The 26,064-nt window shown below is 34.3% G+C and overlaps 2 protein-coding genes across 9 annotated transcripts; one reads left to right on the top strand and one right to left on the bottom strand.

The window, feature by feature from the left end:
• Positions 1–8,338: 8,338 nt before the first annotated feature.
• Positions 8,339–11,252, top strand: LOC124441849 (major facilitator superfamily domain-containing protein 9-like). The gene is made up of 5 exons (XM_046992312.1): positions 8,339–8,687; positions 8,860–8,947; positions 9,038–9,081; positions 9,319–9,448; positions 9,974–11,252. The coding sequence occupies exons 1-5, from the start codon at positions 8,637–8,639 to the stop codon at positions 10,966–10,968; spliced, it is 1,308 nt and encodes a 435-aa protein (XP_046848268.1). The 5' UTR covers positions 8,339–8,636; the 3' UTR covers positions 10,969–11,252.
• A 4,339-nt stretch (positions 11,253–15,591) lies between these two features.
• LOC124441248 (tetratricopeptide repeat protein 28-like) lies at positions 15,592–26,064 on the bottom strand. Of its 8 annotated transcripts, none has more exons than XM_046991696.1 (9): positions 25,833–26,064; positions 25,154–25,454; positions 24,825–25,027; positions 24,338–24,698; positions 23,704–24,211; positions 19,788–19,959; positions 18,453–18,730; positions 17,196–17,382; positions 15,592–16,649 (listed from the first exon to the last, which is right to left on the bottom strand). In XM_046991696.1, exons 1-9 carry the CDS (start codon positions 26,051–26,053, stop codon positions 15,701–15,703), a joined length of 3,180 nt encoding a protein of 1,059 aa, XP_046847652.1. In that variant the 5' UTR covers positions 26,054–26,064; the 3' UTR covers positions 15,592–15,700. The 8 variants fall into 8 exon arrangements, with proteins under 8 accessions (XP_046847652.1, XP_046847656.1, XP_046847650.1 ...); XM_046991700.1 differs by lacking the exon at positions 25,833–26,064 and adding an exon at positions 25,502–25,585 and having other exon boundaries at positions 25,154–25,249; XM_046991694.1 differs by having other exon boundaries at positions 24,825–25,454.

Genomic DNA, 26,064 nt, shown 5'->3' with positions numbered 1-26,064 from the left:
AGTAGTACAAGTTTAGTCCACACCAAGGTCACTGTTTTTTTTTGAAGACCTAGCCGAAATAAAAATCCCTAATGGAAAAACCTGAACGGTATAAACCAAGACCGAACACGAAGTCGTAAGAACTTGAGTATACTGTACTGGAAAAAACCGCTAGGGATTTTAGCCGAAGTTCCGCACCCCAGGGGACCCTTATAAACAATAAACTTTACTTACTTTTGCAACGATTAAAAAAGCCAAGAACAAAAAAAGACGCACAATTTTCATATACCCTTTCAAAGCTAACAATTTGTTAGTATTTTTAAGGTATTTTAGTTCTTTTTCGCCATTTTGAACAGTTAAGGAACCGAAGCTGCCATATTTCAGTATAACTACACGTAAATAGATCGCCGAACTAGACAATTTTCTACTTTGAACGAGAAAATTGTGTAAATGATGGGAATTTCATCAAACCTGTGCTTTAATTATCTAATCCAAATCGAAATCAGTCGCACCTAGCGCCACTTAAGCGCCCTAATTTTGCACCGTTTGATTCAGTGCTTTGCGCGCCCGGTGCCACTAACGCTTAAATTTAAAGCAAGCGCTGACTGTATGATATGGAATAGAATATAGTACTTCAAGATAGTTTGTACGGTCAGACGAAATTTATTGTTTTTTGAAACAACTTGAAGAAGCACACGTTAAGTTTGGTTACCAAAAGAGTGGTGATACTCTAACCAAACGACCGACAGCGCTTTATTTAAATTATGTTTTAATTTGACAATTATCACATAGTTCACTTTGATAGAAACGCAAATGGTGAACATGGAAACATTCGTGCAACTTTTAAGTAAAATATGTGACAACGTCTGCGGTTTGTCTTCATAGTAACCATTTATAAAAAAACAAAAAGCAATGTACTTTTACTAAAACTTCTTTAAGATTATTACGAAGGCATTCCGCATACTTAGACCTGGTGTACTAATTTATTTTTATACCCGCTTACGCTGTGGCTTGCTGCATTGAAATTCCCAGGAATGAAGTTTTCTTCATAAGAAAACAATATATCCTTTTACACATTTACAGTAATCGCCACGCCGCCCCTAAACTGTAAATGTCTTAACAAATTAAATACTTTTTTGAGTATCTATTTGTCGATTTAGGAATGAATGATAAGATTGAAAGTTTTCTTCCAAGCATTTAAAATTCACTCATTTCTCTTGATAGTGGGGTTCATCCTTTATAAGTACAAACCCCACGTTCGTTATCTGAGCGTAGCAACTACCTACAGCGCATGCCTAAACTATCTACACTTCCTACCTGCGCATGACACCGGAATTCCGCCCTGCAAAGGAATGCCCCGTGAAGGAGGTAACCCATCATGCCCTTAACTTAACCTAACCTAGTGCATGTAGCACCTACGGGTGACCTCCAACCGAGGTGGGTTGAACTACTCATGCATTATAGGGGATCCATGCAGGAGTGCCTTAATAGTCACTGTAGAAAGCCGTTCATGAAATTGGCCAACTACAACGACTGCATGCTTTTACCGTACTAGGGGAGATAATTTTTCTTTCCACCAGAGCCACCATCTTTCCTTAGTCTTCAATAGGTCTTGCTCGCTTGATCCAGTCTTCAAAGGTCTTCTTACAGATGCAATTTGCATCCTCTACGCTAAGGTACCATTTGTACCCACTAACCCCAAGTTGAAGTTGCCTTCCTTTGGCCAAACTTCACTTGCATTTCCGATTCTAAGCTATGGTCCTGTCTATCCCTCTGCGAGGCAACAGCCGCTGCGATCATGCGTAGCTTCTTAAATCAGTATATTCACACAGAGGTTTTTCGAAGGTAAATTATATAGAACAAAAACGGTTGCATGTCAGTCACAGATTTAAAATAGTTGATACAACTTCACGCTTACTGATATACATGTTTTAAAACTAATAAAGCAACACCGAAAAACACAATTGGATTATTTCAACCGAATGAACATTTTTATCACCTCTCAATCAAGACTATATTTTTAAAATGCAGATGTCAATTTCTTTAAATATAATTATTTGCATTCCTGCATTAAAAAAATAGCCTTACAGTGGAATATACTGCACACCAGGATTTGTTGTGGCTATTGCCCGAAATATATCAAAGATTTGACCTGTTAGCAGGCCTAACTAAGTAAAAGGTTATTGTTATTACACTCACGGTTTTCGACGAATCCTTGGCAGTTTGACGACAGATTACGATCAACGACGAATCCTTTGCCAATTACGAAGATGAAATGATCGGATGCTGAGCATGGCAGCCACAAAAAGCCCAAAATAATTTTTTTAAAAATTCAGAACATTGATGGTGAAACCATCGTATCCAATTCTCAGGCTAACTGACAAACATCCCCGCTTTTATGTCGACGACGGCAAGCACAGAAGCAAGATTGGCCATTTCTTGCAACTGTGCATGTCGCCTACGGCATTAAATCGGAAATATCGACAGGCAGTCGGAAAATTAGGATTTTTAGGTTTTGTATTTTCATGTCAAAGAAATTCCATGTTTTTATTACGAAAAATTTTCAATTAGATAATGTTGGAAACTTAGGCGTTCGACAGTGGCGTGGTTTTATCCATCATTACGATTCATTGACCAGTCGTGATCTTAGCCGGAAAATGCCAAGAAAAATGTTTTAGAATCGGTCAGAATATTGACTTGTCCATGGAAACGGGCGTTGGACTGAGGGCTGATGGATGCATTGCTCAAGTAAAGTGTTCAGTTTTTCCATTCTTTGTCGAGATTGCCTTTAGAACGAGTCAAGTTTTCAACTTCATCAAAGATTATTGTCCAATCTTGATCATTGTTCAGAGGTCTTCATCAAAATATATTGTTCAATCTTAATCATTGTTCAGAGGTCTTCATCAAAGTACATTGTCCAATCTTGATCATTGTTCAGAGGACTTCATCAAAGTACATTGTTCATTTTTGATCATTGGTCAGAGGACTTCATCAAAGAATATTGTTCATTCTTGATCATCGTTCAGAGGACTTCATCAAAGTATATTGTTCATTCTTGATCATTGTTCAGAGGACTTCGTCAAAGTACATTGTTCATTTTTGATCATTGTTCAGAGGACTTCATCAAAGTATATTGTTCATTCTCGAGAAAATGGTCAACAACAGCCACAATTCTCTTCCACCGATGTGAACAATCACCATTTTCTTTAACTGCGGAGAGAATACACCGACATTTGATTGTTGTTTCTTAATCTCAATTGATGATCATTTGTCGTTTAACAAATTAATGTTCATGTCTAAAATGAAGCACAGAAGAAAGAAAAGTTACAAGGACGAAAACTTTATGGAAAGGCCATACCGCACTTTGCCTAAACGAATATCACACGTACGTCTCAATTCAATTCGTACTCAGTTTAGAACACTTCTACTAAGAAAAAGAAATACCACATTTACCTCAACATGATCTCAAAGCACTCCAAGAGATATTTCACAAACGACTAATTATAACTTCGGCTAACTATTCGTTGTACGTCTACCAACTTTCACGTTCACGTTCAAATGGCATGTTCTTTCGTAGTCTTAGAGTATTGCTCAAGTTTCACAAACTGTTGTGTTCTGATTGGTCAGTGACTAGGTGTGTCGTAAACGTGAGTGTTCTGATTGGTCAGTGACTAGGTGTGTCGTAAACGTGGTGTGTTCTGATTGGTCAGATACTAGGTGTGTCGTCAATTACACGTTGTGTCTCAAAAAACTGCTCATCTTTAAAATCAGCCGACATTTAGAATTTGCATGATACATTACTAAGAAATAATTAATCCCACAGAGCGGTAAATGCAATTGAATACAATATAAACACAGATATAAATAAATACGTATTGTTCTGCTACAGCAAATAGTAAATCCAAGACATTTAAGCCTCCTTGCGGAGTAACTACAGCTGAATAATGAAAATTTTTGATGCTTGACCGACATTAAAAATGATTTGTGAACCCTCTATGTTGTTCATTAAAACCTCATTTTTTTATTGTATTTATTAGCCAACGTTAACACTTTGATTTCTTTTAATTGGCAATCTACAGGGTCTATTTATAAAAAATGACTTTTGGCAATTAAACTATCGTAAAATTGCAAAGCCTGATAACTGTGCTAACCTTACCAGTGCATTACAATTCCAATGGGGAAAAAGCTTTCGTGCTTAGATAACGTAGCTAACAATATTTTTAATATATGTGAGCTTAGCATAATCACAGGCATTGAAATTATACAAAGGTCTTCAACAGTAAACGAAAGCCGACCAGCAATTATTGACCGTCTATGTAAACGTTGTATGTAATAAAAAGTTACCTTGACATTTAAGCAAACCCTTCTTTTTTCAGGCATTTGCAACACCTCAAATTCATTCCAAACTCTTGAATTTCTAGCAGCGTAGACGAAAGGAATAGGCATCAAATCAGGAAACTCGTCCTCATCATAACAGCTATTTTTTATTTCTCCCATGATCTTTTTCAGCGTCAAGCTTACATGATGTGATTTTATTTGCTTAAACCGAGCGACATGAGATTTGGAGAGATAAAAGGATCACCAATAAGCTGCTGTGCTAAGCATCGGTTGAGGCTCTCCGGATGTAGTCATCTATAGAAAGTATATGACATTAAAAGACAGTAGCTATAAATTCTTCGTCACATTAATGCTTGTTTTTCCTCATGATCTTCAATTTTCTTAAGTTGAAGCTTTAGGTGGAAGTTTTCGAGCATGGCTATCATTATATTAACTAAAACATATTCCGAGAAGGGTAACTTTCTTTATCACACTGTAATTCAATGAAACTTACAAGTCCAAAACGAGCTTTTAAAAGTATCCAAAGACCAAACTCTATTTCATTGACATCAGTTGACTTTTTAGAGAAAACACATAAAAAATGTAACAATAGAAAACCAAAAATGACGAAACGCGATTACTTAAATCGTAACCGATTGTCAAAAATTAGAGAAAAATAGCAAATAATAAGTCTTTACATATATTTATTGAGCTAAACGAAGATTGTTCAAATTTTTTTCCTACTAGTAAATGAACGTGAACTAATCTTTCTACAATCTCAAAGAGAATCCGCCACATTCTCTGTTGGTCTTTGTACTATCCCTCGTCAATAGCATTCCTTAGAGTACTCTTTTCACAATACTCCTTCTGTATATACAAAGTTTGCAGAGTACAATTTGAATCTTCTTGCAAATTTCTTGTGGTGATTGCTTCCTCTTCACTTTCGAAATAAGATTCTTCTTAAAGGATAGACGCAGGTAGTTATTTTTACATATCTTCAGCAAGATCATGAACAGTTCCCACTACTATATAACACGTGAGCCAACGAACATCCACACTGTACATGCGATTCATGGATATTTCTTTTGAACATATCTTCAGTAAACTCCGTGATTGTTTTTGTATTGGACCCTAGTCTTCCCTTGAGCTTTTATTATCGTCCACATGCTTGGAAACATTCGTGTTTTCATTGGTCAACGAGTCCTCATCCGAAACTGCCGAGCGTACGCTAGGTGCTTGAACTATGTTCAATTTGTTTCTTCTCTGTCGCGCTTGATTTTGTTTGACTATTTGAAGTTTCATTTTCGAGTATTTCCTCTACCTCAATCCACGAATCTGTCATAAATATTAGAGCATTGTTTATGCACAAAATATGAAGATACAAAGTTATGGCAAAAACCAAAAACATCTCTAACATTGACACAGATATTACGAGTGGCGTAACAAAGTGTTGACGAGTTTGATATGTCAAAACAAGCTTAAGAAGACAAAGAGCGTGTCAAAAATATATGATTGATAATTTGCTAAGCCCATATACAAGCACCAATTTCAGAGATCGCTAACTTGAGTTTATATCAGCATGCGTAATCAACTGCACCAACTCTCCAAGTTCATGGTCATCACAACGACCAACTGTATGTACTAGTACCGATTAAGGAGTAATTAGCTCGCTCGGTCAAAAATTTTCAGAAAAATCATCTGTGCATGCGCAGTCTGCTTGAGCATGCGCAGTCGAATTGACAAGCTGCCCAAATTTATGGTGATGACAACAACTAACTGCATCTACTAGCACCAATTTTAAAGTAAATAGCATGCTTAGTAACAATTAAATAGAAAAAACATATGCGCATGCGCTCAAGCATGCGTTGTCCACTCGATTAATTGTTCATAGTCATGGCAACGGTTAACTATATGTACTTGCACTACATTTGTGACAATTAACTCACTCAGTCGCAAATTATCATTTTGAAGCAATCAACTGGGCATGCGCAGTAGTGACTTTATTAATACCACAACTTTTGTAAGTCTTTGAATTTATGTATATATATATATAAAGCTAATACTTGGTGAAGTAGATGTCAACTAGCAGTGGAAGCTGGGTGCGATATAGTATGCAGTGACAAGGAGAGTCGCGACAGCACTCTCCTATCGCAGGTCATCTCTAGGTCTGAAAGGGCGGAAGCTTGCTATTGGCATCCCAAGTAGGATCGTGTGGAGGGGCCGAAATCTCCTTCCGAAACGTTAACATGCGCTAGTGCCTTACGCTCAAGAAGGTTTCGGGAAGCATGGCCCGAAATCGGGGTTTTTTCCTTTCGAATTTTAATCTTTTTGTTTACAAGAGTACTTCTCGTAAAACAAACATCTTCTGACACTGTGCCTTTTCTGACACTTATAATTTAAGACAACCTGAAACATGTTGTATACAATTTTTATGGGTATATATCTTTCTGATTTAACTATCTCATTTACTGTTTCTCCTGTATCAGGAGCAAACCATCCATGGGCTTTATGGCAGACAGGATTATCTGATTCCCTTAATTAACATTAGACACTCTAGTGCTTGACTATCTCGTGCTATTGCAAGGTATTCACAATACTTAAAGAAAAATTTAAAAAAATATTGAAAAAGTGTTTACAAGGCATAACAGGATTTTCTTTGATGGGGTAGGAGACATATTACTTGCTTCATTGCATAGCATTAACTACTAATTAGTGTAGCATTATCTACAAATTAACCCAAGACATGTGAATGTAATTGGTTAATTATATTTAGGAAGTAATTTTGAAGTTTTTAATTTATGCGCACGCTGAGGAGAGAGATCTTATCTACCAAGTTTGATGAAAAAGCAATACTTAAAGTACTGCTACTGAATTTTTTTAGTGAAATTGCTGACATGAAAACTTGTTGGCATTCTCAATTTTGGTCATGTATCGAGCCGTTACATTTCAAACAACAAGCCGGCTTCAACTGTGGTGTAATCATTTGCCTTGTAAGTGAGCACGCCCACAGACAATTGACTCCGTTAATTTATACACTGCTCATTTCTTGTAGTTATAGCACTAGATTTCTACACAATTTAAATTATCGCCACAAATAACAAGCTTTAATATTTATAAATATATACTGTGGTTCATTTATGTACATTAGTTTTAATAATTTCCTTTTCACAGTTTGCAAGGTGGTGTATTTGTGAAAATTCAAGCTTAAACATAAATTTTAAAAATGGAATTAGAGAGAGAGAGAGAAATTAATATCACTCATATTTGGCTCTTGCTGACATGATGACATTCATGAGTATGTTTTAACCAGTCTTTAAAGCTTTATTTAGTGCATGAGAAACTTAAATTCATTTTCAATTCATTTCTTTGTTTTGTTGTAGACAAAAAGCTGGTGTTTGCTAAAGATCCAAAGACAAATATGGTGAAGAATGGCTTGGACGTGATAAATGCTTTCAGTTTTTCCATTCCAGCTGTTTAAACTTAGACTTTTCTGCTGCCCTTTCTAACTATTTTGCTTGTCCACGCTAAAACTCTTGGCATGATATATCACAAATTTCTACATTTACCATCTCAACATTAAATAAATTTCCAAGAAAACAGGTGAACAGTCTTAAGTGCTTCAATCATCATGTTGGATTTAGAAGAAGTAAACTTGAATGGGTAGCACTTAAAGCTTGGCACAACTTTGTCATAATGTCTTATCCATTTCCTGTGTTCTGCTTGCAAACCTCTTGCTTTATACACTCTCAAAGCATGGTTGCAGTTTCTTAATTCAGATGCTTAACTCAAAAGTCAAAAATTGATTACAGTCAAAATACAAAAACAGTTAAAATCATAAAAATAGATAAGAAAAGAAGGAGAATACATGCCTGCTTTAGACGAGTGCAGAAAAAAGTTTTCTGATTCAGCAATCAATTGTGTAGCACCATCCATAAACTAATACAACACGTACATCGTTTTTTGTTGACTCTTCAGTTTCTACATAATGCCACTTATAAGCACATATTGTCAATATCAGATAATTTTCTTATCTTTCTACATTTGAAATACAAATCATTTTAAAGTACAAATCAAATTAATAATTGCAACTTTATCCACAACACTGACCATAATGCATCGCAGATGCATAAATGTTTCCCGTTTCCTACAGGCACCTTAGTGCCTCAGATCATAACATACCGGGATCGTATCAGAAATTTTGATGTTTGTTTTTATATAGAATTCTCACAAATTTCTTTTGTTAAGCAAATTTTTATGAACATCCGGTCAAAGTGTTACAAGTACAACTGGCTTTCGCTACGTCTTTCTTATTCTTCCGTGGATAATCGTAATAAGTCGCGATGCTTTCTCGTCAAAAGTTGATCAAGTGCTGTTATTTTGTTGCATTTATGGTAAGTTATAGGAAAGTAGTTTATTATAAGACATTCATGTACTAATTTTTCATTTTCTACGATATGTAAATTGATTGTGGTCGCTTTTCAGAATTATTCGGCAATTGAAACGAAACGGGAGATAAAGCTAGTCTCGTTTATGAGAATGTATTATATATTTTCTTTTTTAAAGGATTTGTTCGCAGTTGGTATGTTGCTACCATTGTTCAGCCGTCGTGGACGTGAACTTGGAGGGTCTCCTTCGATGATTGGTCTTGTAGGTCAGAAACAACCTTCTGTTGTATTTTATGCCCTTTTCTTCATCTACCAAACAATTTTCTTATAAAATTTTACATTTGGTTACGTTCCAGGATCCATTTATGGCTGTTTACAGTTCTTGTCGAGCCCAATAATGGTATTTATATATTTATATACATAAAATTATATTTGGTTGTAATTATAGAATACACTGCCACATACTAAACTACCTGCATACCTGATCAGAACCCTAATCCTTCCCTTCTCATCACCAAGCTTAATTGTTGTGTGCAATCTTTGTGGCAATGTAGTCTATATTCTACAATTGTGTCAATACATCGAATAATGAAATGTATAAAAAGGCCACATCAACTCTATTTACAAACATATATAGGGCAAGGCAAGTGATGTTTGGGGTCGGAAATCGGTCTTGCTTCTTAGCTTTTTTGGTTGTTTCATTGGTTATTTATACATGGGTTTGGCAAGCACGATTCTCATGTATGCTCTGGCTCGATTACCTACAGGTTTGATATTTTATAATATACAGATCTTTGAACTTGTTTCCAAACTAGTTAATATATAAGCCTCGGAAGAAAGTACTCAACCCACTGAACCCAGTTAAAAGAAGCAAATTGTACAATAATTGGGCATTAAAATATCTCGAGATTGAGAAGAGAAAGATGTAAAAACTCTTAGTTTGATTACTTTCTTTTCAATACTTCTTTTTAATGAAGCAATTTCAATAGCAAAATTTTTGTTTTATACGCTCTTAAACTCTATCACTCCAGGCAAAAAGACTATACTAAATGGTCACCTTGCTTTATGAAAATAAGCTTAAAATCACCCAACAATTCTCAAAAAAATTTTTTTATGTCATTCAATAATGCATAACACATCCTATTTCTAAGGCATGTTGTCTCATGTATGTTCATGGTGTGTATAGTTTTTAACTTACAACATGGTAAAGTTTTATTTTAGATGTATGCTATGTGGCTGTTATGAAGTTCTGTTATAAAGCATCTTATCTACCAATTTTTAACATCTTATAGGCCTTTTGAAACACAGTCAGTCATCAGCAAAAGCTTATTTATCGGACATCACATCACCTGAGGAAAGATCAGGTGTATTTGGTTGGTTCAATGCATTTGGAAGTTTTGGCTTCATAATCTCACCCATTATTGGTGGTACTGTTGCTATGCACGACAATGGATACTTCAAGGTTTCACTTTTGAGCTGTAGCGTGTATGTGTTCGCTATAATATTTGTATGGTTTGTCTTTGATGAAAATAAAATAAAGTTGGAAAACTCCTACGTGGATAAAAAAGTTGTGGAAGTGTTGGAGGGTGATGAGAAGGTCAATATGAATCTTAACAGACATAAAAAGTTTGAAATGGAAAGTGACTTGGTTAATGACAAACAGAATGACAAAGAGAAATCATTTTTCTCCAGAATCGTCAATGTTGTTGCTGTTTCATCAATTGTGAGCGTTTTTGACTTGTTGCTGATACGCATCATTATGGCTCTAGGCATGTTAATATATCGTAGTAATTTTACTGCTATGTTGGATTATCGTTATGGTGTAAATGCTAAAACAACAGGCTACATTATATCCTATGGTAGTATTGCTGGAGCAATATCTGGTATGTCAGTGGGTTCTATATATAGTTACATACAAAGTGATGTAAAGATGATGTCGATTGGTGGAATTTTAATGATGTCATCTTTATTTGGGATAGCGATGTCACCAAGTATATATACAGTACTCATATGTATGATACCATTGGCTCTCTCCAGTGCCATAATGAGAGTTAATTCGTATAATCTAATGTTAAAGCGTGTCGAACCAAAGGAGAAAGGTGCCGTCATGGGTATCGCGGACTCACTGACATCCATTGCAAGAATGTTATCACCAGCTATTGCAGGTTTTGCTGAAGAAGTTAGTGCTATTGGACCATGTTGGATTGCTACACTTTGTGGCTTTATTGGTGTTGTAATTATGCTGAATTTAAAACAGGATGATGATAAACGCGAGAAAATTGAATAATTATAAAATAATGCTGTAATTAATTTTTCATTTCTAATTTTAAATTTAGACATGGGCATTGGTACCACATTCCAAAGAATAAGGTCTCACCACTCAATGCGCTGTACGTTTACTTAATTTGTCAAACACTTCATCCACCCACGACTGTACCATAGCTCTATTGTCTAGAAATAACTCATCAAAATTATTTCTCAAAGTTATTTCTTAAATTCTCTTAATGTTGTACAGTTTTCTAATATCTTCATGAATTAGACGTTAATAAATTGAGCTAGTTTCAAAATGAACCAATAATAAGACTCGTAATTTAGCTTTTTCTTATTTAAAATATCCCAATGTATTTCTTTAGTATAAACATTTAGAAACCGTAAGTTGAACTTTCTGTGAGAGAGAGGGGGGCAGTTAGTAGCCCGCTGCAACCTTGCCTTGATTGCTTACCTTGTTAATGTATATACTGAACAAATAGGACCGCACGATTTTAATGAAAAAAATCTGTAATAGTGGATGGACAGCCTATCGATTTTCCATACCTTAATAAACTGCGGAACGTGAACATGGTTATTTCCAAATAATTTCGTTTCAATTTTATCGATTGTCCGTTAAAATCTTTTCGTTTTTTTGTAATTTCCATTTTTCTGTCAACTGATTGCAGATTTTTTTCAGTAATTGCAATATTAACATGGTCAGGTCCAAATGCTTTTGTTCCAATTTCCATCGCTCGCTCATAAAAATCTTGCCTTTTCGTACTCTCCCATCTCATCGTAAACCTAACCCAGATTGTTGTATATTGCCGCAATATTAACATGGTCAGGTCCAAATGCTTTCGTTTCAATTTCTATCGGTTGTTTATAAAAATCTTGCTTTTTCGTACTCTCCAATATCCCTGTAAACCGCACCCAGATTGTTGTACATTGTCGCAATATTAACATGGTCAGGTCCAAATGCTTTCGTTTTAATTTCTATCTCTCGTTGATAAAAATCTTTTGCTTTTTCGTACTCTCCATATTTTTGTAAACTGAACCCGGATTATTGTACTGGGATGCTGTTCTATATCAAATTGTTATTAGCTGTCTAACGTAGTCAGAATATATTTGAGAGCTTCAAACTATGTAATATGAAGTCTCACAATTCAGAGTTTTCATCAACAAGAGTGTAGTAATTATTTAAACAAAAATCAAGTTTATAGTCTTTTCGATGGTCTTTTCTAGCCGCCATTACTGTGACCCGCGCTTACTATTCCTTTTAATTATATATAGTTCAGATGAAAATTAAGATCGATGGAAGCATAACTATTTTAGTGTTCTAATACATCAAAGATAATCAGTTTTATGGAGCAATTGAAATTGCTCAACCAATAGTGTGCTCATGTTCCATGAAGGATGTTCTAAGGTATCTATGAAAACAGTAAAAACATAAAAAGAAAGTAAATAAAAGCTACTCAAGTTTTTGCATGAATTGCCCAGTGAGATTTCTCACGCTCCAAAAATGTTTTTCTGAATTTAAGAACTTTCAGTTCTTTTCATGTTTTCTACATGACTTAAAACTTCCCACAAATCACCGATTTTACAAAGGGGGGGGGGAAGGGTAGCTGCCTCACGCCAGTTCATCATGATACCATGATTTCTGCCACTGTATACAATGAACGAGAAAAGATATAATACAATCACTTAATGCTTGGCACTCATAGACATGATTAAAGTTGCCAGAGAATTTAATTAGCATGGTTACGAGTGATAGCTATTTGGGAAAATTATGGACAAGCATGTTTTTCAATAAAATTGAGACATTTTGTTCAGAAATTATTTTAGAATTGAGAAATTATTTCATGTCTATTATTAGCTCAGAAAACAGACAGAAGATTAAGATTACAAAATTGTAATTTCTAGATTTATTAGAACGTGTAAAATATATCGTACATAAACTGCAAAAAGGGAAAAAAAGTGTTTTGACATTGGGTTAGAGACACACACAAAAAACAGTATTTATATAATTTATGAAAGCTGTAGTCTTATTTCATTTAGTTCATTTATCCTTCGAGTTAACAACAACTTAACTGTAGGGTTTGCCAAGGGTTTGTCAGACGACATGCGAGGAGTAAGGAAGTAAAACATTTACGATTTATGGTTAATGAGTTCACGGGTCTTGATTTGTGTTCACAGCAACAGTATTAAGTTGGTTCATTGTGGGTTTACAAACACTTTTACTATTTGTGAGTAAATGTCAAATTTGTTATTTATCCATAAGATATATTTTGATTCCAATTTTTATGTAATTTAACTAATACCTCATTTTTTATAAGAATCATACCCCAGTCGCGTAAGAATACGTGGAACAGTCTGTCAGCAATTTAAATTTTCAAATCTTTTTGGAGCTCATAGATACAAAAAACATCATAGTAAAGTCTGTGTGTATATATGAATATAGCTTTTGGAAACAAATCGTCTCTTTTAGTTGTTTTCATCAAAAGTTCCTTTGGGTTGAGAAACGCTTGTTTTTCACAAAAACAAATCTATAGTTGTTAACATTTTGTCATATTTTACAGATAGAATTGTGTTCACACTGCATATTTTGAAAAGTTGAATTTTATTTAAATAATCATGTACCAAAATTAATCGTAAAATTGTGTTTTATGGGTGAAATTTATCACAAAAAACTGTTTCAATCTTCCCAGTGTTGTAGAGTTTGTTATCCATTGTATGTTTTATATTGTAAATTGTAACTGTTAGTTTCTCACTTACTGCAACAATTGTATTTTGTAAAATCTGAATCAATCATCTTTTCATCTGACATGTAGGTGTTTCAATGAACTATAAATTTTGACGTTCTGTAGGCCTTTCAAAAAAGTATTCAGTCATCAGCAAAGGCTTATTTATCAGACATCACATTATCTATCAAAGACAGTATTGTGTCTTTTAGCTTTAAAAACAGTTCTTTTAGAATAGTTGGGTTGGTGTTGTGGTTTTAAACAGTGCTTTTAAGAGCTTTTGCTTTATTATTTTAAACATTCACCATGGTATTTGCTGTTTTCAAAAAATATTTTACATTTGTCACCACGACAAAGGCTCTGTTTTACTAATGATACGTTTATAATATGAATCAGAGGTTTAGAAATAAACATCGAGCGATCCTTAAGTAATTGTGAGGGTATTCCATCGAGACCTGTACCTTTGTTGAACTTCAAATTTTTTTTAAGTGTTTGAAAACTGTGGGGACTAAGACGTGATGAAAAGTGAATCCACAACCAAAATCAAATTTATCTGGAATAGGTTGACTCCAGATGCAATCTTTTATCTTAAAGTATTTTACTTTTGAAAAACTTGCAGTTGTTGAAAAATATCAGCAAACTCACTAACAATCGGGTGTTTATGGCTTGTCGTTTTTCCTTTATTTGAAATGATGTACAGGTACTTGTATTGGGGTTCTTTGACCGCATTTCTTTTCCTTTCAACCATCAACTGAAATCTGCTGAAAACACTTACTTTAAAAACCTGCTTGATGAGAATGCGTCATCTCCGGAGAATTTCTGTAAGTGCATCAAACAATTGTTTCCATCAAAGAACCCCAATCCAAGTATCTGTACATTGCTTCAAATAAACGTAATATAGCAAGAAGAGGGCATAGGTAGCAAAGTCCTTTTGACACAAGTGTGTCTTGTTAAAATTTTGCACGCAATACTATAACTGAGACAAAAGAAACATTAACACAAAATGTGCTCTGTTAATGAGACGCTGTTGTGATAGCAAGATAAACATCGTACTAGATACAGTAATTGTTAATCATTAATAGCATTCTGCGCTTTTTACTGACACATAAATTAGAAATTTTAATGAAATATATACGTTTGCGGTTTAATAAAAATCAGGGAAGGAATTCTTCCTATTTTTTTGCAAAATTGAAGTTTTTTTTGCCAGTGTTGCATAGGAAAAGAAAGCCCACGAAATGTGTCTTACTTTACAACTATATAACAGCATTTTATGTTTGTTTTCAAAATATTACAAACGTTACATGAAACTAAAATGAAGCCAGCCCGTTTGTATTTATGCAATTAAAATATATAGCTTTTTAAAAAACTTGCATTGTGTAGTTTCTGGTGAAAATTCGGAAGTCGAACTCTGTTACTCTGTATCGCTTTGTTACTCTCTATCGCTTTAGCATAGCCTCGTAATGCGTCCAAATTCATCCAAAAAACAGTATTGCTTTTTAGTTTTTATTCTTTACATGCTTTTGTAATCTTGAATTTCAAACGATTGCAATTGTGAATATCTTTGTCTAGTTAATTTTTAATGTTTTTAGAAATGATTTGCTAGAAATAATATATGCATGAATTAATGCACAAAATATGGTTCTTGGTGGCTATACAGTGAGGAATAATTTTGAGTGATTTGCCTTTATCCAATAAACATAAAGCTTTTGGCTTCAAACAAAAACGTCATTGGTTTCAACTTTCAAAAGGATTTTTAAAACGGAGAAATGAGCGAAAAGGTTAGTGCGCGAATTTTAACCTTTTTTTTCTCTCTAAGGTCTTCCTTTGTCGCCTATTACCGCCGTGAGAGTCTTAGCTAATGATAGCTTTATAACATGAACCAGTACTCAATGATTTGTTTTAGATTTCAATCACTCAGGAGATATCTAATACTGCTTTTAATATGAATTGCAGTCTACCATGTAACATGCTATAGATAGCTATATAATTAAATGAAATATAATTAAAAATGAGAAGATGTTTTAGCTACAATCAAACATCATTCGCACATTCATGAAAACAGCCACAGTTCTCTTCACCAAATAAATTTTCCAAAGCTATATCTAGTTTGAAACATAAACAGTACTCATACTCGGGGTCGCAGATCTTTTCGTAATAATACGCACCAACACCATAACAAAAAGGAATTCTTCTACCATCTTCATCATGGAAATATACCAGCACACCTGACTCACCCTTTTCAAGGAAAGTTTCATCGCACTGCACCAAAACAGCATCATCAATATCAATCCTGTTTTCAGGATCATAACAGGAATAAGAATCATTAACAATTTCTCCTTTCAAACGCCTATTGTCATATTTTTTCACTTCAACTAGCTCACGTGCTATGTTAACTCGTTCGTGCAGCTCCTCCCATACACCATTCCAAGTTGGGTTTTGTATTCCTCTTCGTCTACAATCCACTGTTTCTAAAACATTTCCATTGACTTCTATTGACAAAATGTCCGTATTCTTTTCTAAATTATAGCTGTTGAAATGCCCTAATGGACTTGGAGGCGACGTGTAGTTGTATTGATTTGTATTCAAATGTAATTTGAATTTGTTTGGGTCATTTTTGTTCTGATTTTGCATTTCATACAATGTGTCAACACCATCTCCGTTGTAACAAACATGGCAACATGTTAACGCGTAATGTATCCCGTTGTGACAACAGAACATTGTTAATGTGCCTCTTGAAACTGTCCCATTGTTACTTCCTACTTCAATCTTTGATAGCAGTTGAAGCTTCGGTGTCGTGGATGGTTTCGGACGAAATTCAAAATACCTCAAAGCATAATGTTCAAAATTCTTATTTATTTCATTTTTCAATATATCTTCATCAAAATCTCCATTATCATAATCAACTGTGATAAACAAATGTAAACACGGTATCTTCTCGTTTGGACCGACTTTTCCATACTCTCCCCGCATCCAAGGTAAACTGTAAAATAAAAAAGTGAAATGTTTAGCATGCAATCATATATGTGTAATCGAATTTTAATAGTGAACGTTAGAGGAGGGGGAGAACGTAATCAATTCTTGTTGATCGTACTTGTGCTTAATTTTACGGTAAAATACGTAATATTATTAATAACATGGCTGCGTCGAGATCTTCAGTTATCACAGGGACAGCTACTGATGTATTATCCCCTTAAACATACCATGAGGGACGAAAATATGCCCCATCAATATTAAAACCAGTGCTCCTTGTTTCCACATTTTAATCTCATTGCCTGTAGAATATATGCTGCTCCACAATTTATGTCATTGAGTGGTAACAGATGCTTGTCTTTTCTTTGCATTGGCAACTTCCTTGTCACTTACTTATGAAAACCGGTAATAAACCATGAACTACTTTGCCGGACAAAAATTAAAAACTGCTACACAAGATTTAGTTTCAAGTTGTTGATTGAGGCTATGATTGAATTCATCCTTATGTATCAACTGTAGTCTTTCTAGACCTAAATAACTGTAGAGAAAAGTTCACCTTTTGAGCTTCATACGCACATCTTTTCGAATGGCAAATCTTTTATCAAGAAACATTTCTTCAAATAAACGATCATCATTGGATTTATGACGAGAGTACTTCTTTGACGTACTATAACCAGGGTTAACATCGATGGAACTTTCTTCGTTAGAATCGTCTTTAAAACTGGCATAGTGATCAGGAAGACCTTAAAAAAACATAATATATAACTTAAAATATTTAAAGTACTGAATTTGTAAACATATTTGTTGGTTCTGGCGAACCATGGTGCGGATTGTTCAATTAACAATCTGAACAAATGTACACCAACACATGCTTTACGCACAACACAATTTAACAAAAGATGGAGTCACATGGTGTTGTCCACCAAGTCACAAAGTACATCGTGATGCAACGACGCTTTACGACTTGCAATTTAAATCAACCTTTGAAATGTCTCATATACATTTATGATTAAAGCTTTATTTCCAAAACACATGCATATCATTAGGTTTCATATCGTTATTTTATTTAAGGAGCCTGGCATTTCACCCTGCTTCTTTTGCTTGCTTTTTGGACAAACCTTTTGTTATCCGCCTTTATGAGCTTAGTGCACACGCATATAATTTTCAAACCTCAGAAGAAACTTGCTGACGAATATCGATGCATAAATACAAGTGTAGATATATAAGACTGCTAAAAAGGCAAGCCTGCTTTCCAATCATATCATGACATCGTCAAGAGAACGTACTTATTAAACATCAAATCAACTTTATACTATGACAACATCAACATAAGTTGTTGCTTATCTAAAAATCGTACCCAAGAGCTGTATCTATGGGCTATTCTATGCTGTTTTTCATTAACACTCCGGAATCTACCTTACTCAGAAAAGGATGCTCGCATTCAGTGGTGACAACGTTCTTTAGAGCATCTGTGTCTAAGCTGACGTCCGAAATGTTTCTACACTTCCTTTTTAAATCTTTTGCTTATCTTCAATTATTTCCCATATTGTTTCCAGTCAGGCTCTATGATGCCATTAAAAGTGCAAAAAATCTTTTTATCATCAACTACTTAAATGTCATAAGGTCAGTGGTTTGTTAAATGTTTATTTTTTTAATGTGTATATTGCATTAAAAGCAACAAGCACATATTTTTATCTATTGCTTTATCTCTTTGAGTTCTTACAAAATATAAAATTTGTTACCAGATCGTGACCGCTTTACAGTGTCGAAGCGTATTGTTTCTTATCTTTGTTTCAAAACATTGTGACAGTACCTTGTGCCTTTGTTTCACACTCATCTTCAATATTTCCTCTCGTGGGATTTGGACCTTTCTCCCTTTTTATGACTTCTATGTCTTGTGACCAACGAAATTGCGATTTCTCTTGTGGTTCCGGTATAAATTCAAAGTAATGAGAAGCTTTCCATCCAAAAGTTTCATCAATTTCTTTTCTTAATGCATCTTCATCATTTTGTCTTTCTGCTGCTACAGTCACAAACAAAGAAAGACGAGGTTTCCACCGTACACCATATCCACCACAAATCCAAGAAAAACTATAAAATATTATTTTAAAAGTCAAACAAATATTGAAAACAATTAAATTTAATACATATTCATGTATTTAATTTCATATTCATGATACAATAAATCAAAGTAGTGTCGTTCAGAGGTTACTATAGCGTTGGAAAATTTTGATACTGATATTATAGCAGTAAACTTAATTCAACAGTCGCTTATAAAGACTCTGTATAATAAACAGAGTATCTTTACCGCTTAATTTGGTACGTCTTTGGTACAGCAAATAATGAAATTTTTGAAAATGGAAAATGCAAAATGTTTTACCAGTGAAAATACCGTTGTTAAAAGTCCTTCAAAACAGGCTTTGTGTACGAAAAATTTATCGGAGAACAATTCATTCACTTTGAGTAAAAATAAGGACTGTTTTGCACAAGCTATCAAAATTTTAAGCAATTTGGGGCAAGCGCTGGCCATCGCCAGTTCTTTAAAACTTGATTTTTTTTTGCGTTTTTGACTTTTAAAACAAAGTTTAATCACATCATCCCAAATTAATTATATGCATTTCGGAATTTGTCATAAAGTACAATATGAAATTAGCAAGCCAGTTACCATACGTATGAATGTTGCAGATAATAAAACTTAGCTAGTGTGAAAATAACATGGACAGCTTTTGATGTAATATATTATCATATCAAATATCATCCAAAATCCTCATATTGTAAAAGCTTTTACAATATGAGTTTAATGAAAACCGTTACTATTCAGTCTAAAACAAAACCCGTCAATAGTTGATTGTTTACGAAATTAATATGTTAACCTAGGGTTAAGAAATTCAATGCACCTAGCGAGTAGGGTTAAAGTTAATCCTTGTTTTAACACTAACCGAAGTTTGAGCAACGTAAATTAAACCATAATAAACCTACTTGTCTATCAAGTGGTAGTGAAAATTTTTCGAGTTTGCAAATTTTTTGTTTTTAATAAAAACCGATGATGTCATCAACAATAAAACGTAAATTTTTGCTTAGTGTGCGCACTTATCTTAACGAAATATTAAATTTAGAGGAAGTGTAGAAACGATTTATCGAGACTTACCTCTTTAATTTGTCAAGAATCTCATCTCGAATATCGTTATGTTCGTTAAGAAAATTTTTGATAAAGAAATCATCATTGTTCTTTACATCATCAATGGGAGGTACATAATGCTTCTTCACGGTATCAACTGTGAGATCTAAATCTTTCGTTGCTTTTATGAAAAGTCCCATGTCTATAACAACAATTGTAATGATTATTAGTTGGTAAAAAGTTTACGAGGATTACCTAATCAGTAAACTAGCGATGTCAAACATGCATACATGATTTTTCACAAAAGTACTTTTATCTAAAGCTGACGAATTAAGGTTCAAGTTAATTTGAAAAATACATTTTCATACATTGATAATGTTTGCGTTAAACACTGAATGTTTTGACGCATATTCAAAACGTTCATCAAAAAGTAACTTGTACATGTATCTCAATTTAAAAAAAAGAACAATACACAGGGTGTATAAAAAAAACTGAACATTTTGGAAAACATCACCAAAGTCATCAGTGCGCAAGATTTGCAAGAATCTTTGGAGAAAATATTTAGTTGGACTTTCAACATTTAATCTGACAGCAAAATTTTTGCAAGTAGCTAAGAACCATTATTAGAGTGAAAATTGTGTTATTAAGAAGTATATATGAAATGGCTTGCGCACAAAAATGACACAGCTTAAAAAGCAATTGAAACACATAGGGTGAAAATTTTGCACATGTTGCTCAAGCTAACAAAGTTTTAGGAAATTTGACTGATGTGTATGCGAACACTTAGCTTTCAAAAAACGGATTATTTTAAATTTTTCGTTTCCGCTATTATATTATAATCCTCATCAATTATGCGGAAATTTTAGGGTAAATTAATTCAAATATGAAAAATTGATGAAGGTTTTAAGAATACTTTGCTGTCAGATATGGCATTGGAAGTGCAACTACCTATTTAATCAAAGCTCGCTGATAACTTTAGCGACGTTTTCCTATCTTTTCAGGTTTTTTGATACACTTGTAGAGTAAAAAATAAATCATTAAAAATAGGTACGAAATGCGTACAAGTGGGTAGCCCGTGAAGTATATATACGGCCACAAAAATAAATTGATGAAGGTATTTTAAACACCCTATATTTTAAACTGATATAATTTACACCAAACTTGTTCAAGGTTTAAAAATTTGCTTTGTGCTCACTGTTTTGTCATATGACCCAGTAACGTTCAAACTTTTCTGTATTTTCCGAACGCCCTCCCATAGATTGCGAGAGGTAACGTGACTGTGGTCACATCAAGGAAAATGCAGCGATTCTTACAAATTTCAATGATAAATTCATTTTCATCTTTACCGAACTCAATTTTTTGCAATCGATTTTTCAAATTTCTAACGTCTATGAGATGTCGTTCAACGGACTTTGTTGTTACACCAAAAACATTTTCACAACAACTATGACTACGACAATTTTGGTCTAATATTTCATCTTTAAAGTGCTACTGAGATGAAATTTTCATATATCATTTTTTGACACTAACGTTTTCCCTGCATTTACTCATCATTTTGAGCTATCGCACACTGAATTTGGTCAACGGGAAAGCATCGAAATTTGCGTTTGAATATGACATATTTCCTTGTTTTGATGCGAACTTCAATTTCAGCGCGTGACGTCATTTAAAGGACGGAAGAAAAATTTTAAAGCTATTAACTTAATAAAATATATAGGAACCAGAACATTTCCAAAATGAGTTTTACATTTTTATATGAGATTTCTTTGCAAAAATGGAGTAATACGAATAAGTGAACAATATATACAATCCGTTATACTTTATAAACTTCTAAAATAAACTTATAATTCTCCGCATCCTTGCGCAATCTGTGGTTTAATACACACGCAATGTTATCGAAACTAACTGCAATTCGCTTAGTTCCAATTTATTGTAGTCTTATAAACTTCTCCACAAGACTTATAATTCTCGAAGAAATGGATGCCTTCCTTTACGAGGTCTGTGGTTTTGTAACCCAAGCAATACCAAAATGCACATAGAATAAGGGAATTTTTTACGAAGTTAGTAACATAACGATACACTGGAAGTAAAAATATTGCGAGTGCGCAAAATTCGGCAAAAAAGCGTCGATGAGGACAATATTGTGTTGCTGGTTGGCCTAACGGAAAATGTTGTACAAACAGTAAACACAGAGAAGGTGTCTTAGTACATCGTTTTCCCATGAAAGACAAAGATAGGCTGAGTATATGGACAAAAGTGGTAAGGAGACATGGACTAAAATTGTTCCTTAGCAGTACTCGGTACTATGTTTCATGCATTTCGCTGATTCTGCATTCACCGTAAACGCAGCGGTTGCAAAATCACTAAATATGAGACGACAAATGACAATTGAATAGGAAAAAACTTTCTGCAACACCATTGTTTCCCTCATGTAAGTTGTTCATGATAACATGTATGGCAATTATGACCAGTGTTATCTAAAAGTAAAAAGATTTAAATTGTTATTTGGTAGATCAGCAACAAGATTTAATGCAAGCAAATAGTTTGAACAAAGTTTTAAACAAACTGCTTCAACAGATCGTTCACATGAAAAGAAAGAGCGCTTGTGCAAAAAGTGTGGACAGCCCATGAAAGGACATCCAAAAAGTCATTGATCACAAGAATTATTTGACAAATAAAATAATCTACTATGCTATGAGGATTAAATTGTTCTCGGATGTCTGTGTAGATGCATGCAGGTAAACATCCGAGTAGCGATCCATGACAAGATTTTGATCTTTCCTTACAAAACAAAATTAGAAATTAAAATGTACTAACTATTTTTATGTATTCCACGACGCTTCCGTCTTGATCTCTTTGAGGTGGGCCAAAATTGTTTAAGACAGTAGCATGTGTCAATGTCATAATGGTGTACTCTTCGTGAAGAGTAACACAGCTAATTTTTTCAATGCTACCATCAAATACCAGTTCATGTCAAGTACGCCCAACCTCTCTATACAACATCGTTGTTCAAATAGCATCAGTCACCAGTTGAGTAAGACACAAGCTACTTGCACACCTATAAAATAAGATGTTTGTTGTTGTATTTGCACACCATGACATATGGACAAAATACTATTTTGAATTTCTTATAGAGTTCCAATAACACATATCAACTTACCAATTATCTAATTGAACAGCTCCTTCGAACTTCGCTTCTAATGTTTGAGGTTCTAAGCCATCAGCGTCTTCGTCGACCTACAATTCTCTCCGACTGTGTTCGCTGGAGGTTCATTTTCGTACGAATTAACAATTGATTTAGCCACTATTGCATCCTCAACGACGAAGTTCGAAAGTAAATTTTCATTTGCTATATCAGAGTTTTCAGTATCCGAACCGCATTCACTTTTACTGCTTGATTTCAGTCAAACAGTCAGGAAAAAAGATTCGATTTAGTGGGATGTACATACATTTTGTTATATAAAAAATGATGATAGACAGGCTTCATTGAAAGAGCAATCGCACTTAAATGAAAAAAATAGTTGAATATACGAATACTTACTCCCGTCTGATTTGGCGTAAAGAGTTTAATATTTTACCCCTGATACCAAGAGCCGTTTGTTTTATACTGGTAAAACAACTTGAAGTAACAGAACAATTCGATTGTACTGATACAAAAAACGCAACGTGAGCTTATTTCTCAAAAACATCCGTTTTAACAGTTTTCAAAAACTTCAGAAACACTTAGCTAATACAAAATGACAAATAAGCTGTTCTGCGCAATATTTAAGTTTTCGACAACTGCTATGTCTTTGTTTTACTGTAGTTTCACCTTTTAATTTTTTAAAAAGTCACTTGTTTTCATTTTTTAAAAAATCAACAAATCATAATTTCAAATTTCAGTGGAAAATAGCACGAAATCATCAGATTTTATGATTATCATTTGTCTTACTTATGTTACACTTACTTTTCTCATCAGCACCAATTAAATTGGTTAAAATTTTCATTGCTCGTTCATAAAAATCTTTTGCTTTTTCGTACTCTCCCATATTATAGTAAACCGAACACAGATTGTTGTACGTCGTCGCAATATAGACATCGTCAGGTTCAAATGCTTTTGCTTGAATTTCTATGGCACATTCATAAAAATCTCTTGCTTTTTCGTACTCTCCCATATCTCTGTAAACTGAACCCAGATTGTTGTACATAGCTGCAATATCAACATGGTCAGGCCCAAATGTTCTCGTTTCAATTTCTATCGCTCGTTCATAAAAATCTTTTGCTTTTTCGTACTCTCCCATATCTCTGTAAACCAAACCCAGATTGTTGTACGTTGTCGCAATATTAACATGGTCAGGTCCAAATGCTTTTGTTTCAATTTTCATCGCTCGTTCATAAAAATCTTTCGCTTTTTCGTACTCTCCCATGTCTCTGTAAACCAAACCCAGATTGTTGTACGTTGTTGCAATATTAACATGGTCAGGTCCAAATGCTTTTGTTTTAATTTCTATCATTCGTTCATAAAAATCTTTTGCTTTTTCGTACTCTCCCATATCTCTGTAAACTGAGCCCAGATTGTTGTACATAGCTGCAATATCAACATGGTCAGGCCCAAATGTTCTCGTTTCAATTTCTATCGCTCGTTCATAAAAATCTTTTGCTTTTTCGTACTCTCCCATATCTCTGTAAACCAAACCCAGATTGTTGTACGTTGTCGCAATATTAACATGGTCAGGTCCAAATGCTTTTGTTTCAATTTTCATCGCTCGTTCATAAAAATCTTTCGCTTTTTCGTACTCTCCCATGTCTCTGTAAACCAAACCCAGATTGTTGTACGTTGTTGCAATATTAACATGGTCAGGTCCAAATGCTTTTGTTTTAATTTCTATCGTTCGTTCATAAAAATCTTTTGCTTTTTCGTACTCTCCCATATCTCTGTAAACTGAACCCAGATTGTTGTACATAGCTGCAATATCAACATGGTCAGGCCCAAATGTTCTCGTTTCAATTTCTATCGCTCGTTCATAAAAATCTTTTGCTTTTTCGTACTCTCCCATATAACTGTAAACCAAACCCAGATTGTTGTATGTTGTCGCAATATTAACATGGTCAGGTCCAAATGCTTTTGTTTCAATTTTCATCGCTCGTTCATAAAAATCTTTTGCTTTTTCGTACTCTCCCATATCTCTGTAAACCAAACCCAGATTGTTGTACGTTGTCGCAATATTAACATGGTCAGGTCCAAATGCTTTCGTTTCAAGTTCTATCGCTCGTTCATAAAAATCTTTTGCCTTTTCGTACTCTCCCATACCTTGGTAAACAGAACCCAAATTGTTGTACGTTGCTGCCATATTAACATGGTCAGCTCCAAATGCTTTTGTTTTTATTTCTATCGTTCGTTCATAAAAATCTTTTGCTTTTTCGTACTCTCCCATATTACTGTAAACCAAACCCAGATTGTTGTATGTTGTCGCAATATTAACATGGTCAGGTCCAAATGCTTTCGTTTCAATTTCGATCGCTCGTTCATAAAAATCTTTTGCTTTTTCGTACTCTCCCATATCTTCGTAAACTGAACCCAGATTGTTGTACGTTGACGCAATATAGACATGATCAGGTTCAAATGCTTTTGCTTGAATTTCTATGGCACGTTCATAAAAATCCTTTGCTTTTTCGTACTCTCCCATATCTCTGTAAACTGAACCCAGATTGTTGTACATAGCTGCAATATCAACATGGTCAAGCCCAAATGTTCTCGTTTCAATTTCTATCGCTCGTTCATAAAAATCTTTTGCTTTTTCGTACTCTCCCATTTTACTGTAAACCAAACCCAGATTGTTATACGTTGTCGCAATATTAACATGGTCAGGTCCAAATGCTTTCGTTTCAATTCCTATCGCTCGTTCATAAAAATCTATTGCTTTTTCGTACTCTCCCATACCTTGGTAAACAGAACCCAGATTGTTGTACGTTGCTGCCATATTAACATGGTCAGCTCCAAATGCTTTTGTTTTTATTTCTATCGTTCGTTCATAAAAATCTTTTGCTTTTTCGTACTCTCCCATATTACTGTAAACCGAACCGAGATTGTTGTATGTTGTCGCAATATTAACATGGTCAGGTCCAAATGCTTTCGTTTCAATTTCGATCGCACGTTCATAAAAATCTTTTGCTTTTTCGTACTCTCCCATATCTTTGTAAACTGAACCCAGATTGTAATACGTTGTCAAAATGTTAACATGGCTGGGTCCAATTGTTTTCGTTTCAATTTCCATCGAACGTTTATAAAAATCTTTTGCTTTTTCGTACTCTCTCATTTTATTGTAAA

The sequence above is a fragment of the Xenia sp. Carnegie-2017 genome, unplaced genomic scaffold (genome assembly GCF_021976095.1).
Source record: "Xenia sp. Carnegie-2017 unplaced genomic scaffold, XeniaSp_v1 HiC_scaffold_20, whole genome shotgun sequence".
Taxonomy (NCBI): domain Eukaryota; kingdom Metazoa; phylum Cnidaria; class Anthozoa; order Malacalcyonacea; family Xeniidae; genus Xenia; species Xenia sp. Carnegie-2017.
Note: the sequence above shows the minus strand (reverse complement) of the source record. Positions and strands in the feature narration are given on the sequence as shown.

Coding starts and splice junctions, on each gene's coding strand:
- LOC124441849 (XM_046992312.1), top strand. CDS start 8,637: ATGCTTTCTCGTCAAAAGTTGATCAAGTGCTGTTATTTTGTTGCATTT. Junction 9,082..9,318: donor TCTTGTCGAGCCCAATAATG/GTATTTATATAT, acceptor AAACATATATAG/GGCAAGGCAAGTGATGTTTG. Junction 9,449..9,973: donor TCTGGCTCGATTACCTACAG/GTTTGATATTTT, acceptor AACATCTTATAG/GCCTTTTGAAACACAGTCAG.
- LOC124441248 (XM_046991694.1), bottom strand. CDS start 26,053: ATGAGAGAGTACGAAAAAGCAAAAGATTTTTATAAACGTTCGATGGAA. Junction 24,212..24,337: donor GAACATTTGGGCCTGACCAT/GTTGATATTGCA, acceptor GGACCTGACCAT/GTTAATATTGCAACAACGTA. Junction 17,383..18,452: donor GTGTGAAACAAAGGCACAAG/GTACTGTCACAA, acceptor TGTTTTTTTAAG/GTCTTCCTGATCACTATGCC.